Here is a 26,423-nt window from a genome sequence, read left to right as displayed (position 1 = left end):
ATAGTTAACTTTAGTTAAATAACTTAATTATTAGTAGAGTTATTTATTATTAAAATTAGATAGTATTTTTAAAAAAAGGGGAAATTAATAAGCTTTACTAATAAATTATAACTATTTATTCTTAAATGCTTGCTAAAAAATTTTTTATCTTCCTATTTAGGTTTAGTATACCCACTTAAATATTATTAGCTCAGGTTATTAAGCTAATTTGCACTAGTTTCTAAATAATATAGTAGAAGCACTAATCTTTAGCGAGCGTCTGAGCTTGCTGAGATAAGGTAGGTGCCGCATTGAGTTTAACTTATAGGATAGTTAGATCCGGATATAGGTAGCTGGCTTAGCCTGTTGGTCCTCTGAATTAAGCGTCTTAGCTGCTCCAATAATTAATAAACGGATTTTATGCAGAAGGAATCTGAAGCTGGTTTACAGGCAGTGCCTGCAGTACGGTAAATTCTTCCTACGATACGCAGAGAAACAATATCACTTGCGCATAAAGTCCAAAGAGCTGCTGTATCTCATTCAACATCACCAGGGTGCCATAGGACGCATTCTCTGGGAGTCGTTATATTGTTCCCTCTCTCCTACCAGGTCACCATAGGTTGCGTCTCTCTTTCGAAAACAAGAGACATTCTCTTCGTTGATAATGATAACAACCATAAACTGCCTATATAGTGAACTCTACAATATTGCTTGCCGGCGCCACACTAACATGCCGTCTTCTATTATCACCAGCTTCAACGAAATTAGCCAGTCTGTTAAATAACAGGTCGAAAATTTATGGAAACCCCTTGATATTTGTTATTTGCACGAAACGTCACGAGAGTACTTGATGCCCCAATTCGGCAGAGCTAATGTAAGGTCAAAATATCTTCCTGAACCTAATCCCAGCTAACAAAAAGTATATGATAATCATCTCAAAAGCTACCATCGGACGAATCTCTGTCGGACTCTAAGACTTCATCACTCCATTCCTTGGCCACAGATACAGGCAGAACCCTGCCAGCGTCTGCACACTGTGCTCTCAGTTCCAAGACAGCCGCACTGTCTTCGTGGATAATTTCAAATCGCCCAGACTCCGAGCTGCGCGCAAAAGACACTATTTTGTTCAGCAGCTCGGCAAATTTAGCCAGAGTAGCTTGCTGGTCTTGCTCCCATTGCGTGACCCGCTCCCAGACATCGAGAACCTGTATGTCGTTAAACACTCCGGCTTTGTGATGGGCAAGAATGAAATTAGGAATCTGGGAAATCCACAGTCGGGGTAATTCTTTGTCGAGAGTGTCCTCGTCCTTCTTTCTAATGGAGCGGGTCTTCAGGTCAAAAATGGCCGATTGTGAGATGCGTTCACCTCCTGCTGATATGCTGAGGCTTTTTGGATCTGTTTTTGAACCACCGCTGGAGGGCACATTCGAAATTGTAGCTCTTTCGATGGATGATAGAAGGTTATCTTCTGCCTCTGTTGGGTCTTCTCCGGAGCTGCGACTGCTATTGTTCTCTGTTGCTGGAGGGAGATAACCGTCTGCCTCAAAGCGGACTAAGCAACTCATACCAGCAAAATCATACTTCATCACTCTTTGGTGGGACTCGGATCCTTTCACTCTTGTGCACCAGGTAGTATACGCTTCCGGAAAAGTGTGACCGTATCCATATACATCTGGTATCACCTCATCAGGGGTATTCTCTCTCCTCATGAAGAAGACAGTTGTCCCAACAACTTCAACGAGTATTCGAAATGGTTTATCTTCACCACGTATAAAACGCAACAAATTTCCCAGTGTATTTCCACATGCAACAATATCCACACTCTGAAGAGAGAAGTCAGGCTTGCTTGCGAGAATCGCTTGAACCATTGGTTCCATGGGATAGCTTGCGTAGCGAGCGGCATTCTGATCTCGATAGTATACTCCTGAGTCTTCCTTGAGCTTCGTTGGGGTTGAGAGGGGAGTCCATGCCGGTGGCTCGCCTATTTGGCATAGAAGTATTAGCGGTGCAATGTTCATTCACGATATAAAAGTTTTGATGGTATGCTATCTTGCCTGGGATGATAATGCGAGGTTCTCTTCCAGTGAGCCAGTTGTAAGATGTCAAGTATTGGCTGTTAGTGATCTTAGCAGTGGTATCACCCTTTTCCGCTTGAAGGTCACTTTGATAGATAGTTGCAATGATCTCGCCCAGTGGAGGAGGAGGGGTCTGCTGTATGTTTCGCTTTTGTATCCATGATGTACTATTCCTCTGAAACCGATTTCCATAGGTTCTAGCACGTCCTCGGAAAGCAGATGATGACATTGCGAGAGAATAGGCTGATTTCCTTGAGATGTAGAATACGACTAGGCACTATGGGGGAAATGCAGGGGCCTCGGTTTATAATCGCAAGAATGCGTCCAGTTAGTAGGGGGTTTGGTATAAACTCTTGGAGCGAAGCTCGCTGAGCTTGAACTCTCTAGCAACTGGCTCAGCCTACTTATATCTATGGGTGGAGCTAGAAGGAGTGGGAGAAACCCAACAGGAAGGCTTCCTTGTAGGCAGACTCCGACAGAAACTAAACAAGGTAGATAACACCCCCTCACACCTTTGGTATCGTTTTCCTGAGGGCCATCTATCATAACTCGCAGGGATTCCCTCATTGACGTGTCTCGAAATATGCGAATTGCCGCAGCCCACCATGTCAGCCTAACTTGAGTATCCAGTTATAATCCTTGCAGTTCTGTGATCTACGTCCATACAGTATCGAGCAGTCAGTTCTGGCGGCGTTTGTTCCCACCGGGAAGGAAATGGTCAACGAGTTGATATATTTCGAAGTGGAAGGTGCTTTTCCTCAACAAATTTCTTGTTCCATTTCATCGCTCACATTCAAAGTGCTCGTCTGTACACAAGATGTCTGCCATCAACACACGGTCGGATCGTCTGACCAAGTATCTTTGGGAGATCATCAAAGGAAAGAAAGCAGTCCAGAATGCCAATGACTTCAAGAGATTCGTTGAAGCAATTTTGGACCAGCATGACCGCACTGTTACTGTTGAGCGTCTCATGGCGAGCCCAAGCGCTTTGACTGCCCTTCACAGGGGCTTACGATCTAACACGACGGCCGAATTCATCAACCAATACACGGCTAAATTAATACATTACTTTAGTGACCCGGGAATCAAAAGCTTGTGTAACGGACAGTTTCTTGAAAAGCTGCTCATCCTTATCCTCGAACCGCGCACTCTCTGGAATGCTTGGATGGAATCGTTTGCATCTCGATCACTGGACGACGACGCGATTTACACGTTGACATGGATGATGACAGAATTGCTTTCTCTGCCAAACTCGAGTGGAGTGGATATCATTGCAGATGCGCAAGCAATGGTGAATGATGGGTCCTTGCTTCGCTCTTCCTCTTTAGAGCTGCGCAACCTCGGGCAGAAACTCAAACACTTCCTGCAAGTGAAATCTTCGGGAAGTACAATCGATGCGTCTGCATTCACAGCAGGCGGTCGTCATGATAACGATTTCCCCGATTTCCGAAATATCGCGATTTTTCCAACTTCAGACGAGTTCCAATGTACAGAGAAGTCGTTCTTTCGCCGTGCCGATGACATCGAGGAACTTCCACCAGACCAGCGGGTGGCCGCCTACCTTGACAATCAGTTTCGCCTTTCGAGGGAGGATATGCTTTCCGAACTACGTGAGGATGTCCACATCGCAAACGGGAGGAAAAAGGGACGAAGATCTACCTTCCGCCTGAGGCAGCTGTCTGTTGCTCAGCTCTCCTGCGGCAGAGACAGTGAAAGAAGACTTCATACTTGCTGTCTGGGGGTGAGATATAAGTCGGGTCTCGAGACATTCACCAACCTTCCGGAAAAAGAACGTAAAAGATACCTGATGGAAAACCGGAACTTCATGAAACACCAAGCTTTCGGGTGTTTGATCCGGGGTGCTGAAATCGTGGCGTTTGCAACGATCGAGAGAGACATTGACGCTCTGCTTGCTAAGAAACCGATAGTCATGCTCAGGATTGCTGGAGACGAAGCCTTTAAGAAAACGTTATTGTACCTCAAGTTATACAGAGATGTGGATTTCATACTTGTGGAAACGCCAATGTTCGCCTACGAACCCGTCTTGAACTGCCTCCAACAGGCAGTGGATATCCCCTTGACAGAGGAATTATTCCTCTATGAGAAGAACCAGCCAGCAAGAGAATCGGGATTGGTTCCTCTCGATGTGGTCAAAAATATCGAGCAAAACGGAAATGGTAATATCCAGAGCATCCTGAGGACCCCCAAACCGGTGAAACTAGACCCTTCGCAGCTCGAGTCACTGGTTGCAGGACTGACTCAGAAAGTCAGTCTTATACAAGGCCCCCCAGGTATGAGAACGCAAGAACCCGACGTTGCAGTCGAATTGTAATAACACCGTTACTTGCAGGCACTGGAAAATCATTCATCGGCGCCCTTCTGGCGAAAGCTCTCCACGACCACACGAGCGAAAAGATACTTGTCATGTGTTATACGAATCATGCTCTTGATCAGTTTCTGGAAGACTTTTTAGATATCGGTATCGACCGTTCAACCATAGTCAGGATCGGTTCCAAGTCTACGCCACGGACGCAGCAGTTCAGTCTGTCCGAACAGCGGTCATCATACAGAAGGCCACAAGAATCGTGGAATCTCATCAATAAATTAAGGAGCGACGCAGATACACTTAAAGACGTGGACTTGGATGCGTCATTTACGGCTTACCTCAACCTGGCTATCACTCCACATCTTGTCATGGATTATCTGGAATTCGAGGAACCGGAAATTTACGATGCCCTTGTTGTCCCAGAGGACAAGGATAGCATGACTATTGTCGGTAAGAAAGGACATGCAGTTGGGAACGATTATCTCTACACACGATGGATCCAGGGTCTGGATGCTGGAGTGTTCAAAGACCGACTTCCAGAATCCAGCCGCAGCGTTTGGGAGATGAGAAAGGAAGCAAGGAATGAGAAATACAAGTCTTGGGAGCTTTTCTTGCTTGATGAACATGTCACGACTGTGAAGAACCATGCTGCCCAGTTTAATAAATGCTGCAAGCAGTTAGACAGCATCTGGGGGGAGAAAGACAGAGAGATCCTAAGATCCAAGCGCATCATCGGCTGCACAACTACGGCAGCGGCTAAATATTCAGAAGACATTCGCAATATCTCACCCGGGATCGTTCTCCTTGAAGAATCAGGCGAAATCCTCGAATCACATGTTCTCACAGCATTGGCTCCAGACACAAAGCAGTTGGTGCTGATCGGAGATCATCTGCAGCTCCGGCCGAAGATCAACGAGTACGCATTGAGTATCGAGAAAGGGGACGGATACAATCTTAACGTTTCCACTTTTGAGAGACTAATACATGCTGGGTACCCACATACGACATTGCTCAAACAGCACCGAATGTGCCCGGAAATCTCAGCACTTCTTCGACGTCTCATGTACCCGAACCTGGAAGACGACCCCAAGACAATGAACCGACCCAAACCGCGAGGACTGCAGGATCGCGTTGTCTTCTTCCAGCATGAGCATCCCGAAGTCAATTTTGGGGAGATACTCGATAAACGGGATGAAGGATCTAAACAAAGCAAGAAGAATATTTTTGAAGCAGAGATTGTATTGCAGATCGTGAAATATCTCGGCCAACAAGGGTATGGAACCGACAAGCTAGTTGTCTTAACTCCTTATCTAGGACAACTGCATCTCCTCCGAGAGATGCTAAGTAAACACAATGACCCCGTCCTGAATGACCTTGATTCTTATGATCTAGTCAAGGCAGGTCTTCTGTCTCAAGCCGGAGCAAACCATTCAAAGCGCCAGATTAAGCTATCGACAATAGGTAAGTGGGGCAAGACGAAGTCTTCTGGAGTTACTGTTCTAATCAAAGATATAGATAATTATCAAGGCGAAGAATGCGAGATTGTGATCGCTTCTCTAACCCGCAGTAATGATAAAGGCGACATCGGATTCATGGCAGCCCCTCAACGTTTGAATGTCTTGCTATCACGAGCAAGGGACGTTCTAATCATGGTGGGAAATGCGAACACATTCACCTCAAATCGGAGGGGACAAAAGTTCTGGAGACCTTTCTTGGATCAGTTGAAGTCCAACGGGCATCTCTACGATGGACTGCCCGTCAAATGTGAACAACATCCTCAGAAAACAGCGATTCTGAAAACGAAAGATGATTTTGAAACTGAATGTCCAGATGGTGGTTGTCCTTCACCATGGTATGACCCCCCCTTGGATATCACTTGGAGTTTTAGAGCCATCGCTGACTTTATATTTAGCGGTGTCAAGCTGCGGTGTGGGATTCACGAATGTCCGTCCAAATGTCATCAGCTAGTCGACCACTCTAAGATGATTTGCACGAGGATTGTCGAGTGGACTTGTTCGCGTGGCCATCGCAGTTCCCAGGCTTGTTCCCAAGTCAAAGGAGCTTGTCGGTTTTGTAATGAAGAAGATCGGGCGAAAGAACGCAAACGCCAACGGGACCTCGAGCTTGATGCGGAGAGAGAGCGAAGACAAAGAGAATATACCCGTCAACTTGCTGAAGCCCAAGATGAAATCGCCCATTTGCAGCGCATACAACGGGACCGATCTGAGGAAGCTGAGAGGACCAGAATCCTCCGCGAACACTGGGATCAAGTAGGCGAGCTGAAGAACCCCCCGAAAAGGCAAGGTGCAGTTGTTCAGAAGAGAACTTCGACCACCGTGGATGAAAAGGATACCATGACAACAAGTCCCAAACCAACTACCGAGAAACAGGTTCCCCCAAAGAATGGAGGAGTTGTAGATCGAAAAGACAATACTACGCCAAAGAAATCACCTGCAAAGGATGATTGGGAATACCAGAAACAGTTTCTCAATGCTCAAAGTAAAGAAATCGACAGGTTGATGGATATGATCGGTCTCGAATCTATCAAGGAGAAATTTCTGTCTATCAAGGCGAAAGTGGACGTATGCTTCAGGCAGAACGTTGATATGAGCACAGAGAGGTTTGGATCTGTTTTGCTTGGGAATCCAGGTACAGGAAAGACAACAGTGGCACGACTCTATGCTCGATTTCTAGCCTCCGTAGGGATTATCCCAGGCAAAAAGTTCGTCGAGACGACAGGCTCAAGGCTGGCAAACGAGGGCGTCTCTGGATGCCAGCAGACTCTCGAAAACATTCTGAATAGCGGTGGCGGGGCATTGTTCATTGACGAAGCGTATCAGCTTGTACAGGGAAACAGCGCTGGAGGAAGCCAAGTGTTAGATTTCCTCCTTGCGGAAGTGGAAAACCTCACGGGGAAAATTGTGTTCATTCTTGCGGGATATCAACGGCCGATGGAGAAATTCTTCTCCCATAACCCAGGTTTGCCCAGTCGGTTTCCTCATGAGCTGAAGTTCCCTGACTACGACGACGAGGAGTTATTGGAAATCTTTGGGTATAGCATCAACAAGTGCTATAAAAATCAAATGAAAGTTGAAGATGGGCTGAGAGGCCTCTACAGTCGCATCGTCGCACGCCGTATTGGACGAGGTCGTGGCCGCGAGGGATTTGCCAATGCAAGAGCGATTGAAAATTCTAGGTCCAGAATTGCGGAGCGGCAGTCAGAGAGACTCAAACGCGAAAGACGAAACGGGGGCAGTCAACTAGATGACTTTTTGTTGACTAAGGAGGATCTCATCGGGCCAGAGCCATCTCAGGCCCTGGAGAATTCGTCTGCATGGCAGAAACTGAAAAGCATGATTGGTCTGGACTCAGTGAAGCAAACTATCCAGTCACTTCTGGACAGTATTCAATATAATTATCATCGTGAATTACAAGAACTGCCGCCAGTCGAATTTACGTTGAACAAGGTCTTCCTGGGATCACCTGGAACAGGTAAAACGACGGTTGCGAAACTGTACGGTCAAATTCTGGTTGACATTGGTATGCTGTCGAACGGTGAAGGTATGTTGATTAGTATTCATTTTGCTGCATTGGCCGTATCTGACAGTCTCGCTAGTGGTGGTGAAGAACCCATCAGACTTTGTTGGTAGTGTGATCGGAGAGTCCGAGAAGAACACGAAAGGCATACTTGCTTCTACCATAGGTAAAGTATTGGTCATTGATGAAGCCTATGGGCTTTTCGGAGGATCTACTTCAGATGGCACTGGGCCGAAAAGCGACATATTCCGAAGCGCTGTGGTAGACACCATCGTGGCCGAGGTACAAAGCACGCCTGGCGAAGACCGATGTGTTCTACTTTTGGGTTACCAGGATCAAATGCAGCAGATGTTTCAAAACGTCAACCCGGGCCTCAGTCGCCGGTTCCCACTCGATCAGGCGTTTGTATTTCAGGACTTTACCCAGCAGGAGTTGGATCAGATCCTTACCCTGAAACTAAAGGAGCAAGGGTTCAGTGTCACCGACCTTGGTCGGAAAGTGGCATTGGAGATGTTAGAAAGAGCACGCAACAGACCTAACTTTGGAAATGCAGGCGAGGTGGACATCATACTCAACTCTGCAAAAATGAGGCATCAGAGACGGCTCTCATCTAATCAACATGCCCTCGGTTCGTTCTCGTCTACTCTGGATGCCGTGGACTTTGATGAAGACTTCGATCGTGGCGAGCGAGATGACAGGAGCGTGAGAAAGCTATTTGAGGGGGTGGTCGGATGTGAAGAGATCATTGCCAAGTTAGAGGGTTACAGGAAAATAGTCAAGACGATGAAACAGTTAGACTGTGATCCGCGCAAGGAAGTTCCATTTAACTTTCTTTTTCGTGGTCCTCCAGGTAAGGATATTGATTCTCCAAGAATAATCAATAATTCCAAGAGACGATTCTGATGCCCGCTTGCAACAGGTACCGGGAAAACGAGCACAGCAAGAAAAATGGGACAAATATACTATGATATGGGTCTATTAGCTTCAGCAGAGGTCGTTGAAGTCTCGACTACGGACTTGGTTGGACAATACGTAGGACAAACTGGTCCGAAGACACAACAAACGCTTGAACGTGCACTTGGTAAAGTCCTGTTCGTTGACGAGGCGTATCGCCTTGCCGACGGGCCATTTGGGCAAGAGGCCATGGATGAAATCGTGGACCGTATCACGAAGCCCCAATTCGCGCAAAGACTAATAATCATCCTCGCCGGTTATGATGCGGATATCAACCGCTTGATGTCGATGAATTCAGGACTTACGAGCCGTTTCCCAGAGTCATTTCAGTTTAACGCCTTACCTTCTTCCGATTGTATCACCCTCCTCACTTCGTTGTTCCAGAAGCGGAAACGTGACATTCTAAAGAACGCGAATGTGGATTTCGACCTTGGTATCCTCGAATGTCCAAGCAATGACTTTCATGAGGATCTATGTGAGCGTTTCGATCTGCTGTCCACTATTGCCAGCTGGGCAAACGCACGTGACGTTGATACCCTTGCCAACGATATTTTCAGAAAGATTCTCCAAGATGTCAAGGGAAGAAGTCTTGTATTGACAGAAACAACCGTGCTTCAAAGTCTGGACCAGATGGCGAACGAACGCTTGAAGAGAGAAGGGTGTCTACCGACACACCATCTGCCTTGGCAGGATTTGAAGATGGCTTCGATGGGACCCCCTGCTGACGTCAATAGTCAGAGCTCATCCAACGCAAAAATAGCAACAAGCGATAAATCTGATGTTAAGACACATTCACCCGGTACCCACTCGCCTACGGACAACGAACCGCGAGACAACGGCGTCACAGATGAAATATGGAATCAACTCCAACAAGACAAGGCCGCTGCTCAGGTTAGAGAGAAAGAATATTTGGATTTGCAAGAGGACGAGAAAACCCAAGAGAAGGCTCATCAGAAAGCCAAGGAAGACGAGGACAATATCATTAGAGAAATGGAGGATGCACGACAAAGAGCAGACGATGAGGCTAGGGTCCGCCATGAACAAGCTCGACTGCAGCGTGAGCTAGAACGACGCAAACGGGAAGAAGAACTAGACAAAATCCGCAAAATGAAAGAGCAAATGGAACAAGAGCGCCGCAGAGAGCAAAAGGCTCAGGAGAAATTGCGGAAAATGGGCGTCTGTGTTGCGGGTTTCTGTTGGATAAAACAGAGTGGCGGTTATCGCTGTGCTGGTGGCAGTCACTGGGTGTCGGATGCACAGGTTGCTTGTTGACGCGGGCTTCGGTACATCCATCCCTGGGAGACGGAATAACTCTACTAGCTAGAAACTTTACTATCATCATAATAGATCAGTATTGAAATACAGGATATCATGATATAGTATAGGTCTCGGTAGTTTTAACTAATAGTTAACTACCTTCCTGATTTTAGAGTAGAGATAATCGTTGAATAGCCAATGTGCATATTATAATATGATATCCGTATCTAGGTAAACAACTCTGACAAAACCTCGAGCCAGAAAGTACTGACTGTATTATCAAAAAGTCGAGAACTGTACGCTAGAACGGGGACGGCTTTTCTTGACTGACTGGCCCGCATGGTCTCTCCACTGAGGCTGGCTGGCTGGCTGGCTTACATTCTTGTTATGCATTATTTCTGCATGGGAAAGGAAATTTTTTTCTTTGGTTTTTTTCCAGATTGCGTTGTATTTCGCTCCAGATATGACTGCTAAGCTTTTTGGCGGTTGTGTGTGAGAGAGGTTGGGATTGAGTGTTATGTATTGTAGTGAATATACATACTTGCTGGAAGCTGGAAGGCGTAAGTAAGTGAGTCGATATGATATGATTAGATAGATAGCTGAGTATGCGACGATTAGATAAAGATTCTCAACGATAAGGCCCACGAGGGGGTTTATCAGTCTATATACTATATAGTATACAGTACTATCTATCGAGTGCGGTTATTGAGAACTGTTGTCTAGCCTAATTCTTTCTGCACCTACCTTTACCATTCACAAATAATCTCGATGGTGCTCGTGAATTTTTCTTCTTCTTCTTTTTTGGCTAGCTGCATATTCTCCTATCTCAGGTGGTTTCTTCCGCCTTAGTTATGGTCAGCAGAAGTAAGCGGGATTATCCTAGCCGAGCGGCAAATCACGGAAGGGCGGAAAGCCGTGACCGCCTTGAGCTGCGGGCGCACCGAATGCGGTCGACCGGTTTGTCTAGAGACATTTCGAGGGCTCCATCGAAAGAAAAGAAGACAGAAGCAGAGCGGAACATGAGAGGGGAGCCAAAGCGAAGGCTGCAGGGGTAAGAAGAACGGGCTAGATAGCACACTGGGTGATTTGTGCCTGGGCCGGATTGGTTATTCTAGAAAAGGTTGTCAGTAGGGGTAGACATTATTTCCTCCAACCGCGGGGAGTATTCTTGTCTTGTTGAATGTTAGTTAGTTAGTTGCTCTGGCGCCAATGATGAGTCACGTTGCAACAGAAATGTACTCTCAAGCTGTATAGTCCTTGCAGTGATAACTTTTTGACTACAAGGTCATACATAATAATAGAGTACTCGAATAATGATCCATCATCTTGGACCATTCTTTCTCCTGGATACGCGTCACGGCGGACCGCAGCACGATCTGCTCCTGCTTGTCAAAGGTCAGTCTCAGTCCGACATTCCTTGCGCGAGGGCCCCGGTGGGGATGCTGAATCTGCTGATAGCCGATAACTAACTAGCAGAGCTTGATGAGAATCGATCCAATGGCCGTTGTAGCCGGAACGTTCGCAGACCAGAACCAATGGTCATCCAGTCAAATGCTGCCGGTGCTCGAAGGGTCTGCTCCAGAAGTCCACCATGGAGAAAGCTGAGATCGTTCCAGCAAGGCCCCCCTGGCTGCTGCGGCATAGTTTTCGATCCTGACTGGCATCGAATCTGCGGTGAAGGTATCCTCCTTTGCTGGCGCGATACGGAGTATTAGTAGACATCTCAATAATCCCCTGAGAGCATAGGATCTCACGATCTCCCACGGCCGGAAGGGACTGACGGGAGAATTGACCGGAGCTCTGTGCGTTCGCTTGCGGACGGATTGGGCAGCAAACTCTCCACCACATCCAGACGGCGCGGCCGTTGGAAAAAAGAGTCTAATAATCATTCCAGACGCTGTCATAGGCACTGTTCCCTCCCTCCCTCTCCTCTTCCAGATCCCGTGTCGAATTTTCCACCTTTCTTCTTTTTTTTTTGCCCACTCGACAGGCACGGGAACAGGCGGCGGTGGAGCTCGCAGTCTTTTCGGAACCGTCTTTATTGTTATTGGAGTTGGGGAGTCTCGCCAAGTGGGAGGAAGAATTCGCCACCACCCGCGGGCCCCGAAGCTCGGGTGAGCTCCAGTAGCTTGGAAGCTGTCGAGAGCTGGGGAGAGCTGCGAAGCTCCAGAAGACTAGACTATCTTAGACTAGATTAACTTAACTAGCGAGTAAGGGGGTCTGGCGGGGCTCTGGCTCCGGGTAAGCTCGTCGTTTCAGCGTTCCAGCTCAGCTGTCCGTTCCGTCGAGGATCAGGGACCATGGATGCGTTTTAATCTTTTTTTTTATTCTTCAGGAGAAGTCTGGTAAATTAGTCTTGCCTGAAAAGAAGAGTAAAAAAAAAAGAGAGAAAAAAAAAGACGTGGCGTTGGATTGTATGTAGATCGTATCATGGCCGGGACGGGTTGGAAAGCTCAGGAAGAAAACCGAGGAGGGGTTTCGAAACCGTCCGGAGAACAGGAAAGGCGTGCTGCGAGATGCAGTGCAAGCAAGCAATAATAATAATACTAGATACTGTAACTTGGGATGACACTCTTGTTTTTTTCTTCCAGTCATGGACGATCATTATTATTCGCATGCCAGGAACCCCTCCTTTCTTCGCTGCTGCTTCTGCGCCAAAACCCCTCAGTGCCTCGTGCCGCGCCCGAGTAGAGCTGCACATGCTAAGAGATAGCACGCTGATCATTGGTCTCGAGCAGCTGTATATCGGGTCATCTCGACATTCTCGTGGATAGGTAGTGTTAACTTGTAGAGTGTATAAGGTAGTGTCTATAGTGTCTTGGAAGTTGGTACAGAGACGTTGGTTATCGTGGATTGTCCCACCCACGTTCACGGGTTTATCGATAGGCGCCGTCCCGCCCTAGATAATAATAATCAATAATGAGGAGAGCTACACTGGCTTCTCCTAATACTACTACATATAATTATACTCTCGTCTACAGTCATAAATAATAATATATTTAAAATCAATCTACTCGAATGCTTGACTTTCTAGTTAACTATATCCACAGCTTAGCCATGTACCATAAAGTAGCAACCCAGTACTAGCGCTAAGCTGTGCCGGAAACAAACCCCCCTGCGAACTGCCTGTTGCCTCCCGATAATTAATCCTCTAGCTCAGCCTCCCCCATCCGCCCCTCTGATCGCTTCCCTTTCCTCGTCCAGAGAAAAATTATGCCTCAGCTCTGATCTCGTTTTTTCTTCCTTCGATCCAGCAAAAAACATCCCTTCACCACGGCCGATCCGTTCGTCGAGAGCATGCATAGCGAGCATTTGTCCTTCTTCGCACCATTGACCTCCCTCTGATTGATCCTTCTCATCCTGTTTCGTCTCATCTCATCTCCTCGTCAGATCTCCAAGTCGCAAACCCACTGGCGTTGCTGGTGTGCTCAGCTGCCCGCCCAGTTATCCATCCCCCCTCCTCCTGCTCCTCCTCCTCCCCCACCTCTCAGCAGAAGGGAGAGAGAGATACATGCAGACCATGCCACCACGAGCTTCCCTGACCAGCTCTTTTTCCGTCTCCGATGCCAACAATGAGGTCGTCTGCCCGTTGACCAACAACGATGGCTCCAATTGCCGGAAACGATGCTTGGGGGTGAGTGCCGTCTCCCGTCTCCAGATCTGCGCCTGCGTGCACCGAGGGGAACTGCTTCCCCTAGCTCCTGGAGTGCACGCGGGGCAGTGAGTAAAAAAAGACAAAAGAAACAGAAACAAAAAAAAAGGATGGTAAGCATCTGACCGGGAACATCGTCATGTAGGAGAAACGCTATCGCTCCATGCAGGAGCATATCAGAAGAGCCCACCCGAGTCACTACATCCCGAAGCTCCCTGCCACGGAGGAGAGCTTCCAGCTGATGGTCAATACTCCCCTGGACCAGCGGGCTCACCTCAACCCGCCCAATGCGACCCAGTCGCGCAGACACCATGGTGCGTTCCAATCCCGGCTGGGTCCGTCAATCCCAGTACGGAAGGCTGACAGGTGCTAGATATAGCGGATCGCGATATCTACGTTGCGGATGCAAGCTCTCCCGTAACCCCGCGCGCCATCGATGAGGCGCACCCCGCGGCGGCTACCGCGGCCGTCGCGCTGGCGCAATTGCATCACCATCGTTTGGCTTCAGATTGGGAGTCTGAAATGGTAGAGTGCCCTCTTCTGGCCTCCGCCGGGCACAGTCTGTCCGTCAGGAACGTCTTGCTGACCCTGTTGCCCATCGCAAAAGGATATGCATTCCGATAACGATATCGGACGGGACCGCATGCGCACCTCCATCGAGCTGCCACCATTGCGCGACCATTTCAAACAGGAGTCTCTGCCCCCGTTCAAGTCCACTCAGCCGCGGGAGTTGCTGCCCTCGATCCTGGGACACTCGCCCCCGGGCCGTTCCTCAACGCTGCCGCCCATTCAACGGAGAGACAAGATCCAGAGAGCGCGGAAGTCATCGATCACGCAGAACGCTCGGAGACCGAAGCACGAGCGCACCAAGTCCAAGGAGTACGGACGGCGCCCGAGTCTCAATGATCGCAAAGCGCTTTCTGCAGAGCCGCAAACGGCTGCATGGGTACAGGGAAAGCGCTGGGAGGATCTCATCGAAGCAGCGACGTCTGCTACCGAAGCGGATGATGATGGTGATCTGACTCCGGTACGTGCATCAGGTTGCGCGAGTAATAGATCAGTTCGCGACTCTTGTCTTCAGGTCGTGGCAGCTTCACTCCATCTTTGTCACTAACACACACATTATATGCAGGTCCCGCATTCACCCTCTGTGCCTCCATTGACCAGCGCCACGTCAGCGCCATCGGGCCTCAAAAATCGGGCTTCATTGCCTCCTGCATTTCAGTCGGCGTCTGGACTACCGCCCCCATCATCGCACCGGCCTTTCGCGCCCCTGTCGTACACTGCGTCGCCCCTGCAGAAGGCACACACCCCTCCTCCGTTCGACATCCACCGTGGTCGTGACCCGGATCTCGAGCCCTTTCCTTCGATTGAGTCCTCTATCGATTCAGGATCTTCAGTTTCCGGGAGGAATTTCCACATGTCAGGCTCGGGGCTGCCCTCGTCAGCCAACTCAGACTCGAGTCCTGTGCATTCTTTGAACATGTTCCCATCTTCACAGGGATATCAAAACCACCAGCGTCCACAGCATCGCTTGTCAAACCCTACGCCTGCTTCCCACAGAAGCAAAGAAATTCAGATCTACTGCGCCAACTGTGCACGCCCGTGGCCGTTGGCGGAGTGTTACGCCTGCACTGAATGTATCTGTGGTGTCTGCAGAGAGTGTGTGGGAATGTTCATCAGCAGCAGCCCAACTACATCGATCTTGAACCCAATCAACAGTCCAGGGAATGGCTCCGCTGGAAGCGGGAGCCATCGCAGCACTCCTGGCCCGACGAGCTTTCCTAACCCGAGAGGCTGTCCACGATGTCGGACAGTCGGAGGGAAGTGGAAGGCCTTCCAGCTGGACTTCAGGTGAAGTACGATCTTTGTCAATTTTTTTTTCTACTGACTCATGACCCTTACTCTCATTTATGAGACTGTTTTCTTTTCACGATTTTATGGGAGGCTATTGTGCAGTTCCGACTCAACATACCCTATGACTAACGGTCCTGGCGCTTGTTAAAAATCTAAGCTTTTCTGGGTCTCACGCTGTATATACGTCGCTGGAGGATGCACTCTGTGTTGATCACATGTCTCCGCTCCTCTGCGACTTCGTCTCTTGACCGAGTCCGCGCAAGTCAGGATACTGCTAGGATCGGCGAGAGCTACCACAAAGAATAAGCGTCGTAAGGCGTATCGTCAGGCGTCCTTTTGGTTGGTTGGATTGAGTTTGCCATTTACAGAAAACACAGGTCTTCCTGGACGCATCGCCGCACTACGCTCGAATTTAGATTGATTTGATTCTGGTTTTGCTTCTGCCGTCATTATACGTTGGGCTCGTTGATTCTCTTTTCAGGCATACTTGGGACGATCAAACATGACATCCGCTAGGACAAGATACCTCGTAGCAATTTATTTGTCGATTTGTGTGCATTCCGGGTCTTGCAGCAATATTTGGCAAGCTGCAGCCATCTTTTTCGCTGAAGCATATATAGAATTTCATGGATCTAGAATACGACTAGCAGCTACTTCTATTTGGTGGCATTATTCGATATATATTGTTCTTGGCCGAGTCCCTGTGGATGCGCTATCTTGCCAGGAGCTAATTGCCTAATTAGGAAGTTGTTTGCGATCGCAGTCAATTGCAGGCCTCTCCAGGAGTTAGCGAGCTACTGCTCGATTTCCACTGTTATAATGACGAGAAATTCGACTTCTTGAATTTCATGCCTAAGCAAGAAACAGGAAACATATTCTGCTCTGTCGATAAGTGACAATTTTCAGCTTCGACCAGGAGATCGGGTCTATCAGCGGAGAACACTAATGTCTCACTGTGTTTCAATTGGATTAGATATTACTATCTGTTTTTTTTTTATTCCATGATTACCAATTATATCCCTTGAACTTCATGCTCTGGGAACTCATGTGTCTCCTGAGGAAGATAGAAAGATAATCGTTCTGGACCGGTTGGTTCTACTGCTCGAGTAGCGATATATGTGAGCTCAACGCGTCTTGAAGAAAGCTAGAGAGCACTTAGTCTGACATATTAATATTACATCTTTGTATCGATTCCTTTCCTAAATTGCTGTAGTTTATATTATACTCCATTATGCTCCTTTTGGGTCTTCTATAATGACCGGGAACGGATTTTGCGGGTCATGCAAACTTACAGTAGCCCCCCTAGACTCACGAGCCAGTCAATATAAGTATACGAAGGTAGATTGATATAGGCATAACGTAGTCCCCTTTGCCTTATGTGGAGAAATACAAGTTGTTATAATAGGCCTTTCTATTTGGGGGAGGCGATGTATGAGGTATAGCATTCGCCGCCACGGCCCACCGCTATCTTATCAGACATCCCCGATCCGAATTAATTTCCCTCCGATTTCCCACACATCAACAACTGCCTTAAGACCTGTACAGATTTGTGTCTTTTTTGTGATTTACATTCACCAGTTAACTAACACTGCTATCCGCTCCTTTCTTAGTTCCAATATCTTCCTCAGCGTTTCCAGCTCAGTAGCCGGGTAAGACCAGGTATATCCGTGCAGTAACTACTACCTCTTAACTATCTCTAGCGATAAGCGCTTCCTTTCTTTCCCTGCTGAGAAGGCACTATTCATTATTCTTCATGGCATCGCGCCGCATCCATGTCGCTGTCCTCGACACGGACGTGCCTGTTCCACGTGTCTACGCTGCTCGCGGTCTCTACAGCTCCCAATTCCGAGTTCTTCTCCAAGCTGCTGCCGCACGATTGAACACGTCTTCCCTCCTCAAGAACGGTCCCGTGGAGATAGAAACCACAGCATACGACGCAGTTGGCGGAGTCCTACCGCCTCTAGAACTATTAAGGAATAAACCACGCTCAGTCCAGGACGATGGGGACCGATCCTTTGGTCCTCTGGGCCCAATTGATGCGATTCTAATCACCGGATCGTCTGCCTCGGCGTATAATCTGGAAATGTGTCCGTGGATCGTACAATTACAGTCATTCATTCATACCGTGTATGAGAACTACCCAGAAGTGAAGATCTTCGGGTCATGTTTCGGACATCAGATCGTGGCCCAGGCGTTGCTTTCATGGCACAATCCCCGATTCGCGGGACGACAATTAGAGTCTACCTTCGCGGCCGGTTCTGATATCACCACGGAGAAAGGCTACGTCTCCGTCGCAGCCTGTCCATTAGGATACGAAGTGGGAGTCATCCCAATCTCCCTCCGCGATGAATTCGTCAACGCATTCCCGCCCCTCGCGACTCTTCCGGATAGGAAACTCCGTCTTCAACTCATCCACGGAGATCGCGTCATGGCATTATCAGACGAGACGGCGGCTCTTGCAAACCCTACAAAGCCTGAGCCCAATCTTCCCGCTCCGTGGATCAATATCGGGAGTACAGAAAAATGTCCCATCCAGGGCCTCTATTACCCGGCCCGCATCCTAACTTACCAAGGTCACTTTGAATTCGACACTTTCGTCAATCGCGAGACGTGTATTGAATTCGGTCGTCGTGCCGGATGGCCCGCTGAAGACGTGGCTGCGTTTCTGTATCAGGTTGGAGACTTGCCGCAATCGGGCGTGGAGGATAATGACGACTCGAAATTAGCTGCTGAGATCGTGCTTCTGTTTTTGGCCGGTGAGGATGGTGGTGCGAACGCGAGGACTTTGGCGGGAGAGAAAGTCGATGATGATGATGATGATGTTCGAGAACGTGTCCTTTCGCCGAACGGTTTGATTACTCCGCCTTTGTTGGATGTGCGATGATGATAATCAAGTATGGAATATGCAGAATTTGAATTGAGATAGGTATGGCTATGATTGTATATATATGGAGAGGATCCAAGAAGTGGGAATTTGACATCCATAAGCGCAGCGTGCATGTGTGCGTTTCATATGAGCACAATCTTTTTTTTTTCTTCTTCTTCATTCATCTCCCCAGTCTTACTTACTTTCTTTCAATGAGATAGAATAGAATAGATTCGAATCGAAAAGTTCACTTATACACTTACTCACTCACTTACTATCTACCTATCTATCTATTCTGCAGGATATTCGGATAAAATCTCCATAGGACTAAACACAAATCAGATATAAAGGACTATATATCTATTATTGAGATCGTGTTCTAATTGATTGTTAAATATTTGTCCCAGGTACGTAGAATCCTGCGCGTAGAAAAAGTAGAGATATGTACATAACCTGTAAGAAAAAGAGCGTCAAGTCCTAACCACAAGGTTACCTATATAGCGTGATTTAAATAGGATTTGTTTTTTTTTATTTATATATCTCGAACCGGACTCCCTTGTTTCTTGAGTAAGAATCAACATCAATCTTGCCCATTCGTTCTCTACGGCGAGTTATCCGGAAGACATTATCGTCGGATACAAATCTAATTCAACCGGAAAAGAATTGTAAACATACCTGTTTCTGGTTCGTCCTTACCTTACCCTTATAGATGGCATAGTTAGTTATTAGCAACCGTTACAAATAATAGACATGTCCCTCGCATGTCATATAGGTACCTGTGTGGTATGTACATACATACATATGTGCAAAATTGACTGGTGATTGGCCCAGGAAATTAGCTAAAGGAAATACTAACTATAGTACCTTGCATAGGTAGATTATTTAGCAGTTTAAATGACTTGAAATTATTAAATTGGGGCACTTGTAAATTGATGCTCTGTCGTAAGGTGTTCTTACTTACTCTCCGCTTCCTTAGTCAAGGATGTATTAAAACTTGCAGCTGTGACAGCACGCGAAATAGTCTGGACTTTCGCTCTTTTCTGTCATCGATTTAATAATGAATCGATTTCTAATTAGTAGTACCTCGTATATGCAATTCTGGGACGAAAAAGTAGGTAATCATCAGTAATCGACTAGGATACAGTAAATAGTACCCCTAGTACTTCTTGGCAAGAGGCCGGTCCTGCGAAGCGTTGTTTGCTGTTTTCTTCAAACAAACAGATGTTGAATAGATGTTGCGATGATTGTTAGTTATTAGTTAGTTTGTAGGGTAGTAGGGTATTAATAGCTCCCCCGCGTCTCCCCTCGTTCATGTATGCAATGCGACTCTACTCTACACTACTTACACTACAGTAAGGCCTAGCATGCTCCACCAGATCTTACCTACATAAGTCGCAATCTTCCATAATTCTCCTCTATTTTATCTGATCACTCAGGCGGAGACATCCTCCATGGGAATAAATAATAGCGAATTTGATGTGATCTCCTACATTCCAGAGCGCTTAATGCCTCGTGACATTCTCGATTGGATCCTCGCAGACAGGGATAACTTCAGCTTCTCTCAGGATCGCAAAAGCCCCGCTCTTTGACAGTTATATCCACTGTAGAGATACTACTGAGTATCCATTTCGTCCCTTTCGTTCTATATTGACAACCCACCGAAATGCGCGCTCTTTTCTCTGTCCTTTTCCTGCCCGCCCTTGCTGCGGCATCCAACCTCTACGTCTCCCATTACAATGGCAATGTTTACTCTCTCGCTCTCACCTCCATCCCTGGCCCGCAGGACCGCAACGATGGTTCTGCCGCCGTCAAGTACACGCTGTCCCAGACAGCGGCGCTGAAGACGTGCGGCTCGATGCCCAGCTGGTTGACGTTTGACGCCTCGACGCGCGTGCTGTATTGCTCTGATGAGAGTGGGAGCAGAACGTCGCCCGGCTCGCTGACGGCGTTGGCAGCTGCTGCGGACGGGAGATTGTCGGAGATCGCAAAGGTCGACACGATCGGAGGTGGAGTGAATAATGTGATCTACAACAGGGACGATGGGAAGAAGTTTATTGCCATCGCGCATTAGTATGTCGATTATTACCCACCTGTTTATTTCTTTTTTTCTATTTCCCCATTCATAAGTATATCGCATTGTCTCGTGTATGTAGATCGCTGATATGTGGCCTTCCTTGGCTCCTCCTCCAGCGAGGGCTCCGCTCTATCAACGTTCCCATTGCCATTGAGATCGAACACGCAGGCTCTCCAAACATTCAACTTCACACTCTCGAAGCCCGGTGCCGTCCCTTCGCGTCAGGACGCGCCGCATCCGCATGAAGTCTTCCTCGACCCGACGGGGACTTTCCTCCTCTCCCCGGATCTGGGATCGGATCTAGTTCGCGTTTACAGGATCGATCCCAGCTCTGGGTCCCTGAAGACGTGTCCGGCTCTCAAGGTGACTCCCGGTACGGGACCACGACATGGAGTCTTCTGGACGCCGGGAGCATCATCACCGCGTCTCCTCAGACAGAAGAGAAGCCTTGCAGAGACCGTCCTATACGTCGTAGGCGAGCTCGGCAACAAAGTCACGGCGTATTCCGTCTCGTACGACATGCAGAGCGACTGTCTCGGTTTCAACGAGACACAGGCCCTCTATCCATACCCCAACGGTACCGCTCTGCCCAGCAGCGCCACCGTAGCTGAGATCAGGCTAGAGCAACCGTACCTGTACATCTCCATCCGGAGCGATCACGCCTTCCCACCTAATGACTCTCTGGCTACTCTCTCGCTGAACACCACGGGCGCGGTGAGTTTCCAGCGTCTGAGCTCTTCGTTTGGGACTGTCCCGCGCACGTTTGCGATCAATAAGCAAGGGGACTTGGTCGCTATTGGAAATCAGGCTTCGTCGAATGTGGCCATTGTGCAGAGGGATCCCCATACGGGCCAATTGGGCGATGAGGTTGCGAATCTGGCTGTTGGTGAGCCAGGGACGGTGGGAGCGGCGGAGGGACTGAGCAGTGTGATCTGGGAGTAGATGATGGTGAAGGAGTAATGCGGGGGACGGGGGGGCCAGCTTTGAGGAAGTATTAAATCTCGGGATTGATTCTGCTGTTATTCCGGGGTGTCTGGTTTCTAGTTTCTGATTATCTGTACAGAAGTATCAAGCTAAATACGATGTCTAATTCAGCATGCAGCGACAGAGGACAGGTACTTAGGTATAGTAGTACTTGAATCCTAGGAACAAAGGAACCATAATAAAATAATTAACCGATCTTTCTAGATATTCGATACTACTCCAAGCACGATATAAATGAACTATCTGAATATGGAAGAACACTCCGTGGAACCCGGCACAGTGGGAGAGCCATCTTTAGTGTATTGTGCAGATCGGGGAGATATGGCGCCATCGTGGAAGTTAATATCATGCAACACCGTTAATTATTGCGAGTATGTCTCATTCTAGAGGATCGCTTTTGACGGGCATTTCCTTGCTGTGGAAGGATCATGCCAGATACAGAGAATGGTACAGCCAACTTATGCTCCATAGAGTAGAGCTAAGATCCGAGGGTATATTATTATTACGTTTACTAAGCTGATAATTTGGTCCCATCTTATCATTTCTAGGCCCTTCCGTAAGTATTACAGTGGGAGGTTATTGAATCCCATTGCGCGTGCGAACTTTATACGTTCTTGGCTAAGTAAGTACTGTATGTACTTACTGCGCGGACCAGACAGACTCCGAACAATATCGCATCTTGATATACTGTTTCCAGCCCATCTCATCCTGCAGAAAAGCCCATTGATACTCTGCATAAAGAATCATGGCAATTAACGTACGATTGAGGATCACTGTTTTCCGGCCGTGTCAGATCTCCTTCTTTTCCCGATTGTGCGGATCGTGAAGCTGCTGATCGGCCGGTCGCCCATCACAACATCGGGGCCCCCAGATTGCGCCATCCTGAAGCTCCAACCAGCGACGATGACAACCACCACTGGATACGCAGTCTCGGCCGATGTTGTCTCTAGACCAATCTGGATGCTGCAATTCAGGAACAAGACTGGTTTCCCCCTCCTCCGCTTTACCTGCCGTCGGCGCTGCCATCCTATGGAGATGATCCAGGCTACGATAACGCCCTCGGTCATGGGCCGTGCGCTGGAGGGGTCGAGGACAGATAAATGGAGGGGTATTTCCATGGATTTTATACATTGATTTCTCTTTTTTCTACTTGAAGATCTCTTTCTGAAAGGGCTGATTTCTTGAGAAATTCGTTGTTGCCCGTACCCGTTTCAGATACATACATATACTATATAGTTCACAATGGCTCCCGGCCTCACTGATACCCTGCCCACACCGGCACACCAGCTCTACAGCCATGCTCCCCGTGACATCTTCCCGGATGGACTGAAGACTACCGGCCAGCATGCTCCTCTCTACGACCACATCCAGCCCTTTGAGAAGTTCCCCAAGGAGATCACGGGCCCCACGGTGTGGCAGGCCGAGGACTACAAGAACAACCCGGAGAAGTGGACGCACCGCTTCTCCGAAGAGGAGATCGAGGAGCTCAGCACTGCTGCTGATAACTTCCTTGCTTCCAAGACTCCATTGACTGGTATCTCTAAGAGCAACTTCATCCTCCCCAAGCTGTCTAGCTTCCTCATTAAGCTCAGAGCCGACATTGTTGACGGAAAGGGCTTCATCCTCTTCAAGGGCTTCCCCGTTGAGAAATGGGGTAATCACAAGTCCGCTGTTGCGTACATGGGTCTGGGCACCTACCTGGGCTACTTTGTTAGCCAGAACAGCCGTGGCCATGTCCTTGGTCACGTCAAGGATCTGGGAGAGGACTCGAGCCAGATCGACAAGGTCCGCATCTACAGAACTAATGCTCGGTATGTTTGTTCTTTTTTTTTTTTTTTTTAAACTATCTGTGCATTTCAGCTGCTAACTTGCTGCAGTCAATTCTTCCACGCTGATGACTCTGACATCGTGGGTCTGCTGTGCATCACTCGCGCCCTCGAGGGTGGAGAGTCTGACATTGTCTCCTCACACCACGTCTATAATACCCTGGCCAAGGAGCGCCCGGACGTTCTGAAGACCCTGACTGAGCCTATCTGGTACTTTGACCGGAAGGGCGAGACCAGCAAGGGCCAGGAAGAGTGGATTCGGACCAGTGTCGTCTATCTCGAACGCGGAGAGAATCCCCGTGTCTACACGAAGTGAGTATACCTTCAAACCAAACCAGACCAGAACATAACATCCACAAAAAAAAAAAAAAATCCCCCCATACTAACCCCAAATCCAGATGGGATCCCTACTACGTCCGCTCCCTAACCCGCTTCTCTGACGCCGGTCTCATCCCCCCGCTCTCTAAAGCTCAACTCGAAGCCATCGACGTCCTCGAAGCCACCTGCAACCGTCTATCTCTGCACATGATCCTCGAAGTCGGTGACATCCAGTTCCTCTCTAACGCACACGTCCTGCACGCTCGTACCGCGTACACTGACTACCCCCCGCCCGCTCCTCGACGACACCTCATGCGGCTGTGGCTGGCCACGCCCGAGAGCGAGGGCGGATGGAAGCTTCCCTTCTGGGACAGTAATGAGAAGAAGAGAGGTGGGATTCAAGTCGACGACCAGCCTCCTGTGGCGCCGCTGGATGCGGAGTAAGCTAGGACTTTGGGTTGGTGTTTTGATTGTAAAAATGTTTTATGTATATCTTGCTGTAATGTATGCGTTAGATGCATGGCATGATATTCCGTCTGTGAAGAGACGATTTAGATGAGTTGAAAGAAACTTGACGAAAATTGAAAAGACTTTCTATATTGTATGAGGATGGAGATTATCTTATCATTTATGACTGAAACTACTGCATCGTGAAGTAATAAAAGGAATTATTCAGATTTAAAAAGAAAATCTCTTGCTGGAATATCTATCGAGTCTATCTACACAGAAAGAAATTTGTAGGTTGGCACTTCAGGTATATACTTGGCTGGGCGCAGCTCCGCTCTTCCTAGTCGAGACTCGACGCATGAATTATGATTAGTAGACACCGGAACAAGAACAACTAATATGATACGGGGTAATATATCCTGGGGAGTACCGACCATACTCAAAACACAGTTAGCGACTGGCAACAATAGCTTGGTTGGTTCTGACTAATAGTCCTGTTCAACGAATACATAACTCAGGTAAGTATACCCCTGTGCAACAACATACCTACCTCGTCTCCAAGGCCTGCAGAATCTACTATTCAAACATGGTTTACTATTAAATCAACTATATATTTTACTAGCATACAAGGCCATGAAGATCTCAAACGACTATAAATTAAAGTTTATAGCTATATCTTGACTTCTTCCATCCCACTTAGAAAACAACACGCTACTCCACGACGAAAAATATGATGGTCCTGCACTATTGTCACCTTCGCCATTTTATTTTCTCCATGATCGAATAAAACATAGAAAAAAAAATCAATTCAGTATCTCAACCCTATTATCCCAGAGAGAATACTCCAGTATCATCAGCCCCTAGTTAGGCAGAGCAGCCGGAGTATAACTCTGATCAGGCGTAACGACCTGTCCTCCCTTCAGCTGGTTATCGGTATAGGCCGGATAGATAATCTGTCTAGTCACGTCGTCGACAACAGACAAGGTCGTGAAGCCATTACCCGGACCAAACTGGCCGCTCCAGCCCGAAGTAATGGTGAAGTCGCCACAGTCAGATGGACCTCCGTTGGCTTCAGAGGCATTGGTGCCTTCCACGACGTAGGTGCAAGCGGTAGGAGTGCCTGAACCGGTGTCAATGCCGAAGGTCCAGGTGCAGCAGGTGTTGGCGTCGTTGCAGACGCGTTTTAGGCTCTCGATTGTCCATTGACAGTCGGTGGCCATCATTGATTTGCCGGGGGCGGGGGCGGGAGCGGCCAGGACTGCAGAGCAGGCGGAGAGGGTGGTCAGGAGGAGTTGAGTGAGCTGCATGGTTGCGGTGTGGTGAGTTAGATTGGTAGGTAGGAGGATTTGAGACGTTGAGAGCAGAAATGGATGTTTGTACTGTAGAACGCTGTCTGTCTGTTTGTAGCTGGGAATGAGACCAGGAATGAATACCAGCAATAATAGAAGACAGAGAAACTATTTAAGTCTTTTTTTCCTTCTTGTTTTCAGCTTCATTCCTCCCTCCATCTTGGCAACTCTCATGCTACACCGCAATGTATCCCGAAATAGATCTCACTCAAGTAGATGTAACATCACAGATCCAAGAAAAACCCCATCCAGCAAATACCCCACCAATTGGACTGCCACCCAGGCCTTATTCACACTATGTATAGCTGAGACATCAGTCTAGAATAATAATATCCGAGGGAGTCATCTAGAAAAATAATATCACAAATATGTACCGTACGGCGTACAGCTAAACTAAAATTCAAGACCTGACCAATCGGACTCGGCAAATTTTGTACACCCCCGCGGATGATATACACTGCCAAGAGCCATGTGGCATGTTTAACGAGCAGCGAACCAGTCTTAAGGCCTGTTTTCAGGGAATATGGTAAGTTAGGTACTCTGGGTCGAAAAAGTGGTGATGACAATACTTGTTTTGGGTTAGGGGAGTAAAGTCATGACTCGGATGACATTCTCATGCGCCTTGGCTATTCTCTTTTGAATTACGGCGCCCAGGAGCTTAATCAATTAGGCATCCTATTTTCTCTGCTATTTTAAGTAAGGAATATGGATCTCATCAAGTCCGGTTTTCAATAGGGCGGTAAACCGGATGGAATATACTCCCTTACCTATAAATTCGCCACTAAGCAGTATCTATCATCGAATCCTAGAACGAACTCACTCAAGACCTGAACATAGACCCGCGATGAAATATCCTCGAGATTGAGTAAAGAACTAAATCTGCCGAAGTTGATTGCCCACTTATGCTTTAAGACATAATAAT

General features: G+C 47.9%; 7 protein-coding genes across 7 annotated transcripts; 5 read left to right on the top strand and 2 right to left on the bottom strand.

The window, feature by feature from the left end:
* Nucleotides 1–756: 756 nt before the first annotated feature.
* On the bottom strand, nucleotides 757–2,458 carry C8Q69DRAFT_305356 (hypothetical protein). The gene is made up of 2 exons (XM_028627192.1): nucleotides 2,034–2,458; nucleotides 757–1,960 (listed from the first exon to the last, which is right to left on the bottom strand). The coding sequence occupies exons 1-2, from the start codon at nucleotides 2,281–2,283 to the stop codon at nucleotides 915–917; spliced, it is 1,296 nt and encodes a 431-aa protein (XP_028484451.1). The 5' UTR covers nucleotides 2,284–2,458; the 3' UTR covers nucleotides 757–914.
* Nucleotides 2,459–2,871: 413 nt separating this feature from the next.
* Nucleotides 2,872–10,265, top strand: C8Q69DRAFT_522230 (P-loop containing nucleoside triphosphate hydrolase protein; the record flags this gene model as incomplete). Its single annotated transcript, XM_028633538.1, has 6 exons — nucleotides 2,872–4,345; nucleotides 4,405–5,841; nucleotides 5,896–6,232; nucleotides 6,293–7,941; nucleotides 7,997–8,767; nucleotides 8,837–10,265. 6 exons carry the CDS (start codon nucleotides 2,872–2,874, stop codon nucleotides 10,141–10,143), a joined length of 6,975 nt encoding a protein of 2,324 aa, XP_028484450.1. The 3' UTR covers nucleotides 10,144–10,265.
* Nucleotides 10,266–13,648: 3,383 nt separating this feature from the next.
* Nucleotides 13,649–15,638, top strand: C8Q69DRAFT_508167 (hypothetical protein; the record flags this gene model as incomplete). The annotated part of the gene is made up of 5 exons (XM_028632952.1): nucleotides 13,649–13,762; nucleotides 13,926–14,094; nucleotides 14,154–14,305; nucleotides 14,388–14,807; nucleotides 14,913–15,638. The coding sequence occupies 5 exons, from the start codon at nucleotides 13,649–13,651 to the stop codon at nucleotides 15,636–15,638; spliced, it is 1,581 nt and encodes a 526-aa protein (XP_028484449.1).
* A 1,521-nt stretch (nucleotides 15,639–17,159) lies between these two features.
* C8Q69DRAFT_471566 (class I glutamine amidotransferase-like protein) lies at nucleotides 17,160–18,744 on the top strand. Its single transcript, XM_028630920.1, has 2 exons — nucleotides 17,160–17,286; nucleotides 17,338–18,744. Exon 2 carries the CDS (start codon nucleotides 17,391–17,393, stop codon nucleotides 18,519–18,521), a length of 1,131 nt encoding a protein of 376 aa, XP_028484448.1. The 5' UTR covers nucleotides 17,160–17,286; nucleotides 17,338–17,390; the 3' UTR covers nucleotides 18,522–18,744.
* Nucleotides 18,745–20,166: 1,422 nt separating this feature from the next.
* Nucleotides 20,167–21,519, top strand: C8Q69DRAFT_487321 (6-phosphogluconolactonase; the record flags this gene model as incomplete). The annotated part of the gene is made up of 2 exons (XM_028631977.1): nucleotides 20,167–20,573; nucleotides 20,694–21,519. The coding sequence occupies 2 exons, from the start codon at nucleotides 20,167–20,169 to the stop codon at nucleotides 21,517–21,519; spliced, it is 1,233 nt and encodes a 410-aa protein (XP_028484447.1).
* A 1,037-nt stretch (nucleotides 21,520–22,556) lies between these two features.
* Nucleotides 22,557–24,287, top strand: C8Q69DRAFT_305152 (hypothetical protein). The gene is made up of 3 exons (XM_028627191.1): nucleotides 22,557–23,372; nucleotides 23,439–23,699; nucleotides 23,786–24,287. The coding sequence occupies exons 1-3, from the start codon at nucleotides 22,804–22,806 to the stop codon at nucleotides 24,147–24,149; spliced, it is 1,194 nt and encodes a 397-aa protein (XP_028484446.1). The 5' UTR covers nucleotides 22,557–22,803; the 3' UTR covers nucleotides 24,150–24,287.
* Nucleotides 24,288–25,012: 725 nt separating this feature from the next.
* On the bottom strand, nucleotides 25,013–25,459 carry C8Q69DRAFT_508163 (hypothetical protein; the record flags this gene model as incomplete). Its single annotated transcript, XM_028632951.1, has 1 exon — nucleotides 25,013–25,459. The coding sequence occupies one exon, from the start codon at nucleotides 25,457–25,459 to the stop codon at nucleotides 25,013–25,015; it is 447 nt and encodes a 148-aa protein (XP_028484445.1).
* Nucleotides 25,460–26,423: the final 964 nt, after the last annotated feature.

The sequence above is a fragment of the Paecilomyces variotii genome (assembly GCF_004022145.1).
Source record: "Paecilomyces variotii strain CBS 101075 chromosome Unknown C8Q69scaffold_7, whole genome shotgun sequence".
In the NCBI taxonomy this organism is placed as follows: Eukaryota; Fungi; Ascomycota; class Eurotiomycetes; order Eurotiales; family Thermoascaceae; genus Paecilomyces; species Paecilomyces variotii.
The sequence above is the reverse complement of the archived record's forward strand: the minus strand, read 5'-3'. Positions and strand labels throughout refer to the sequence as shown.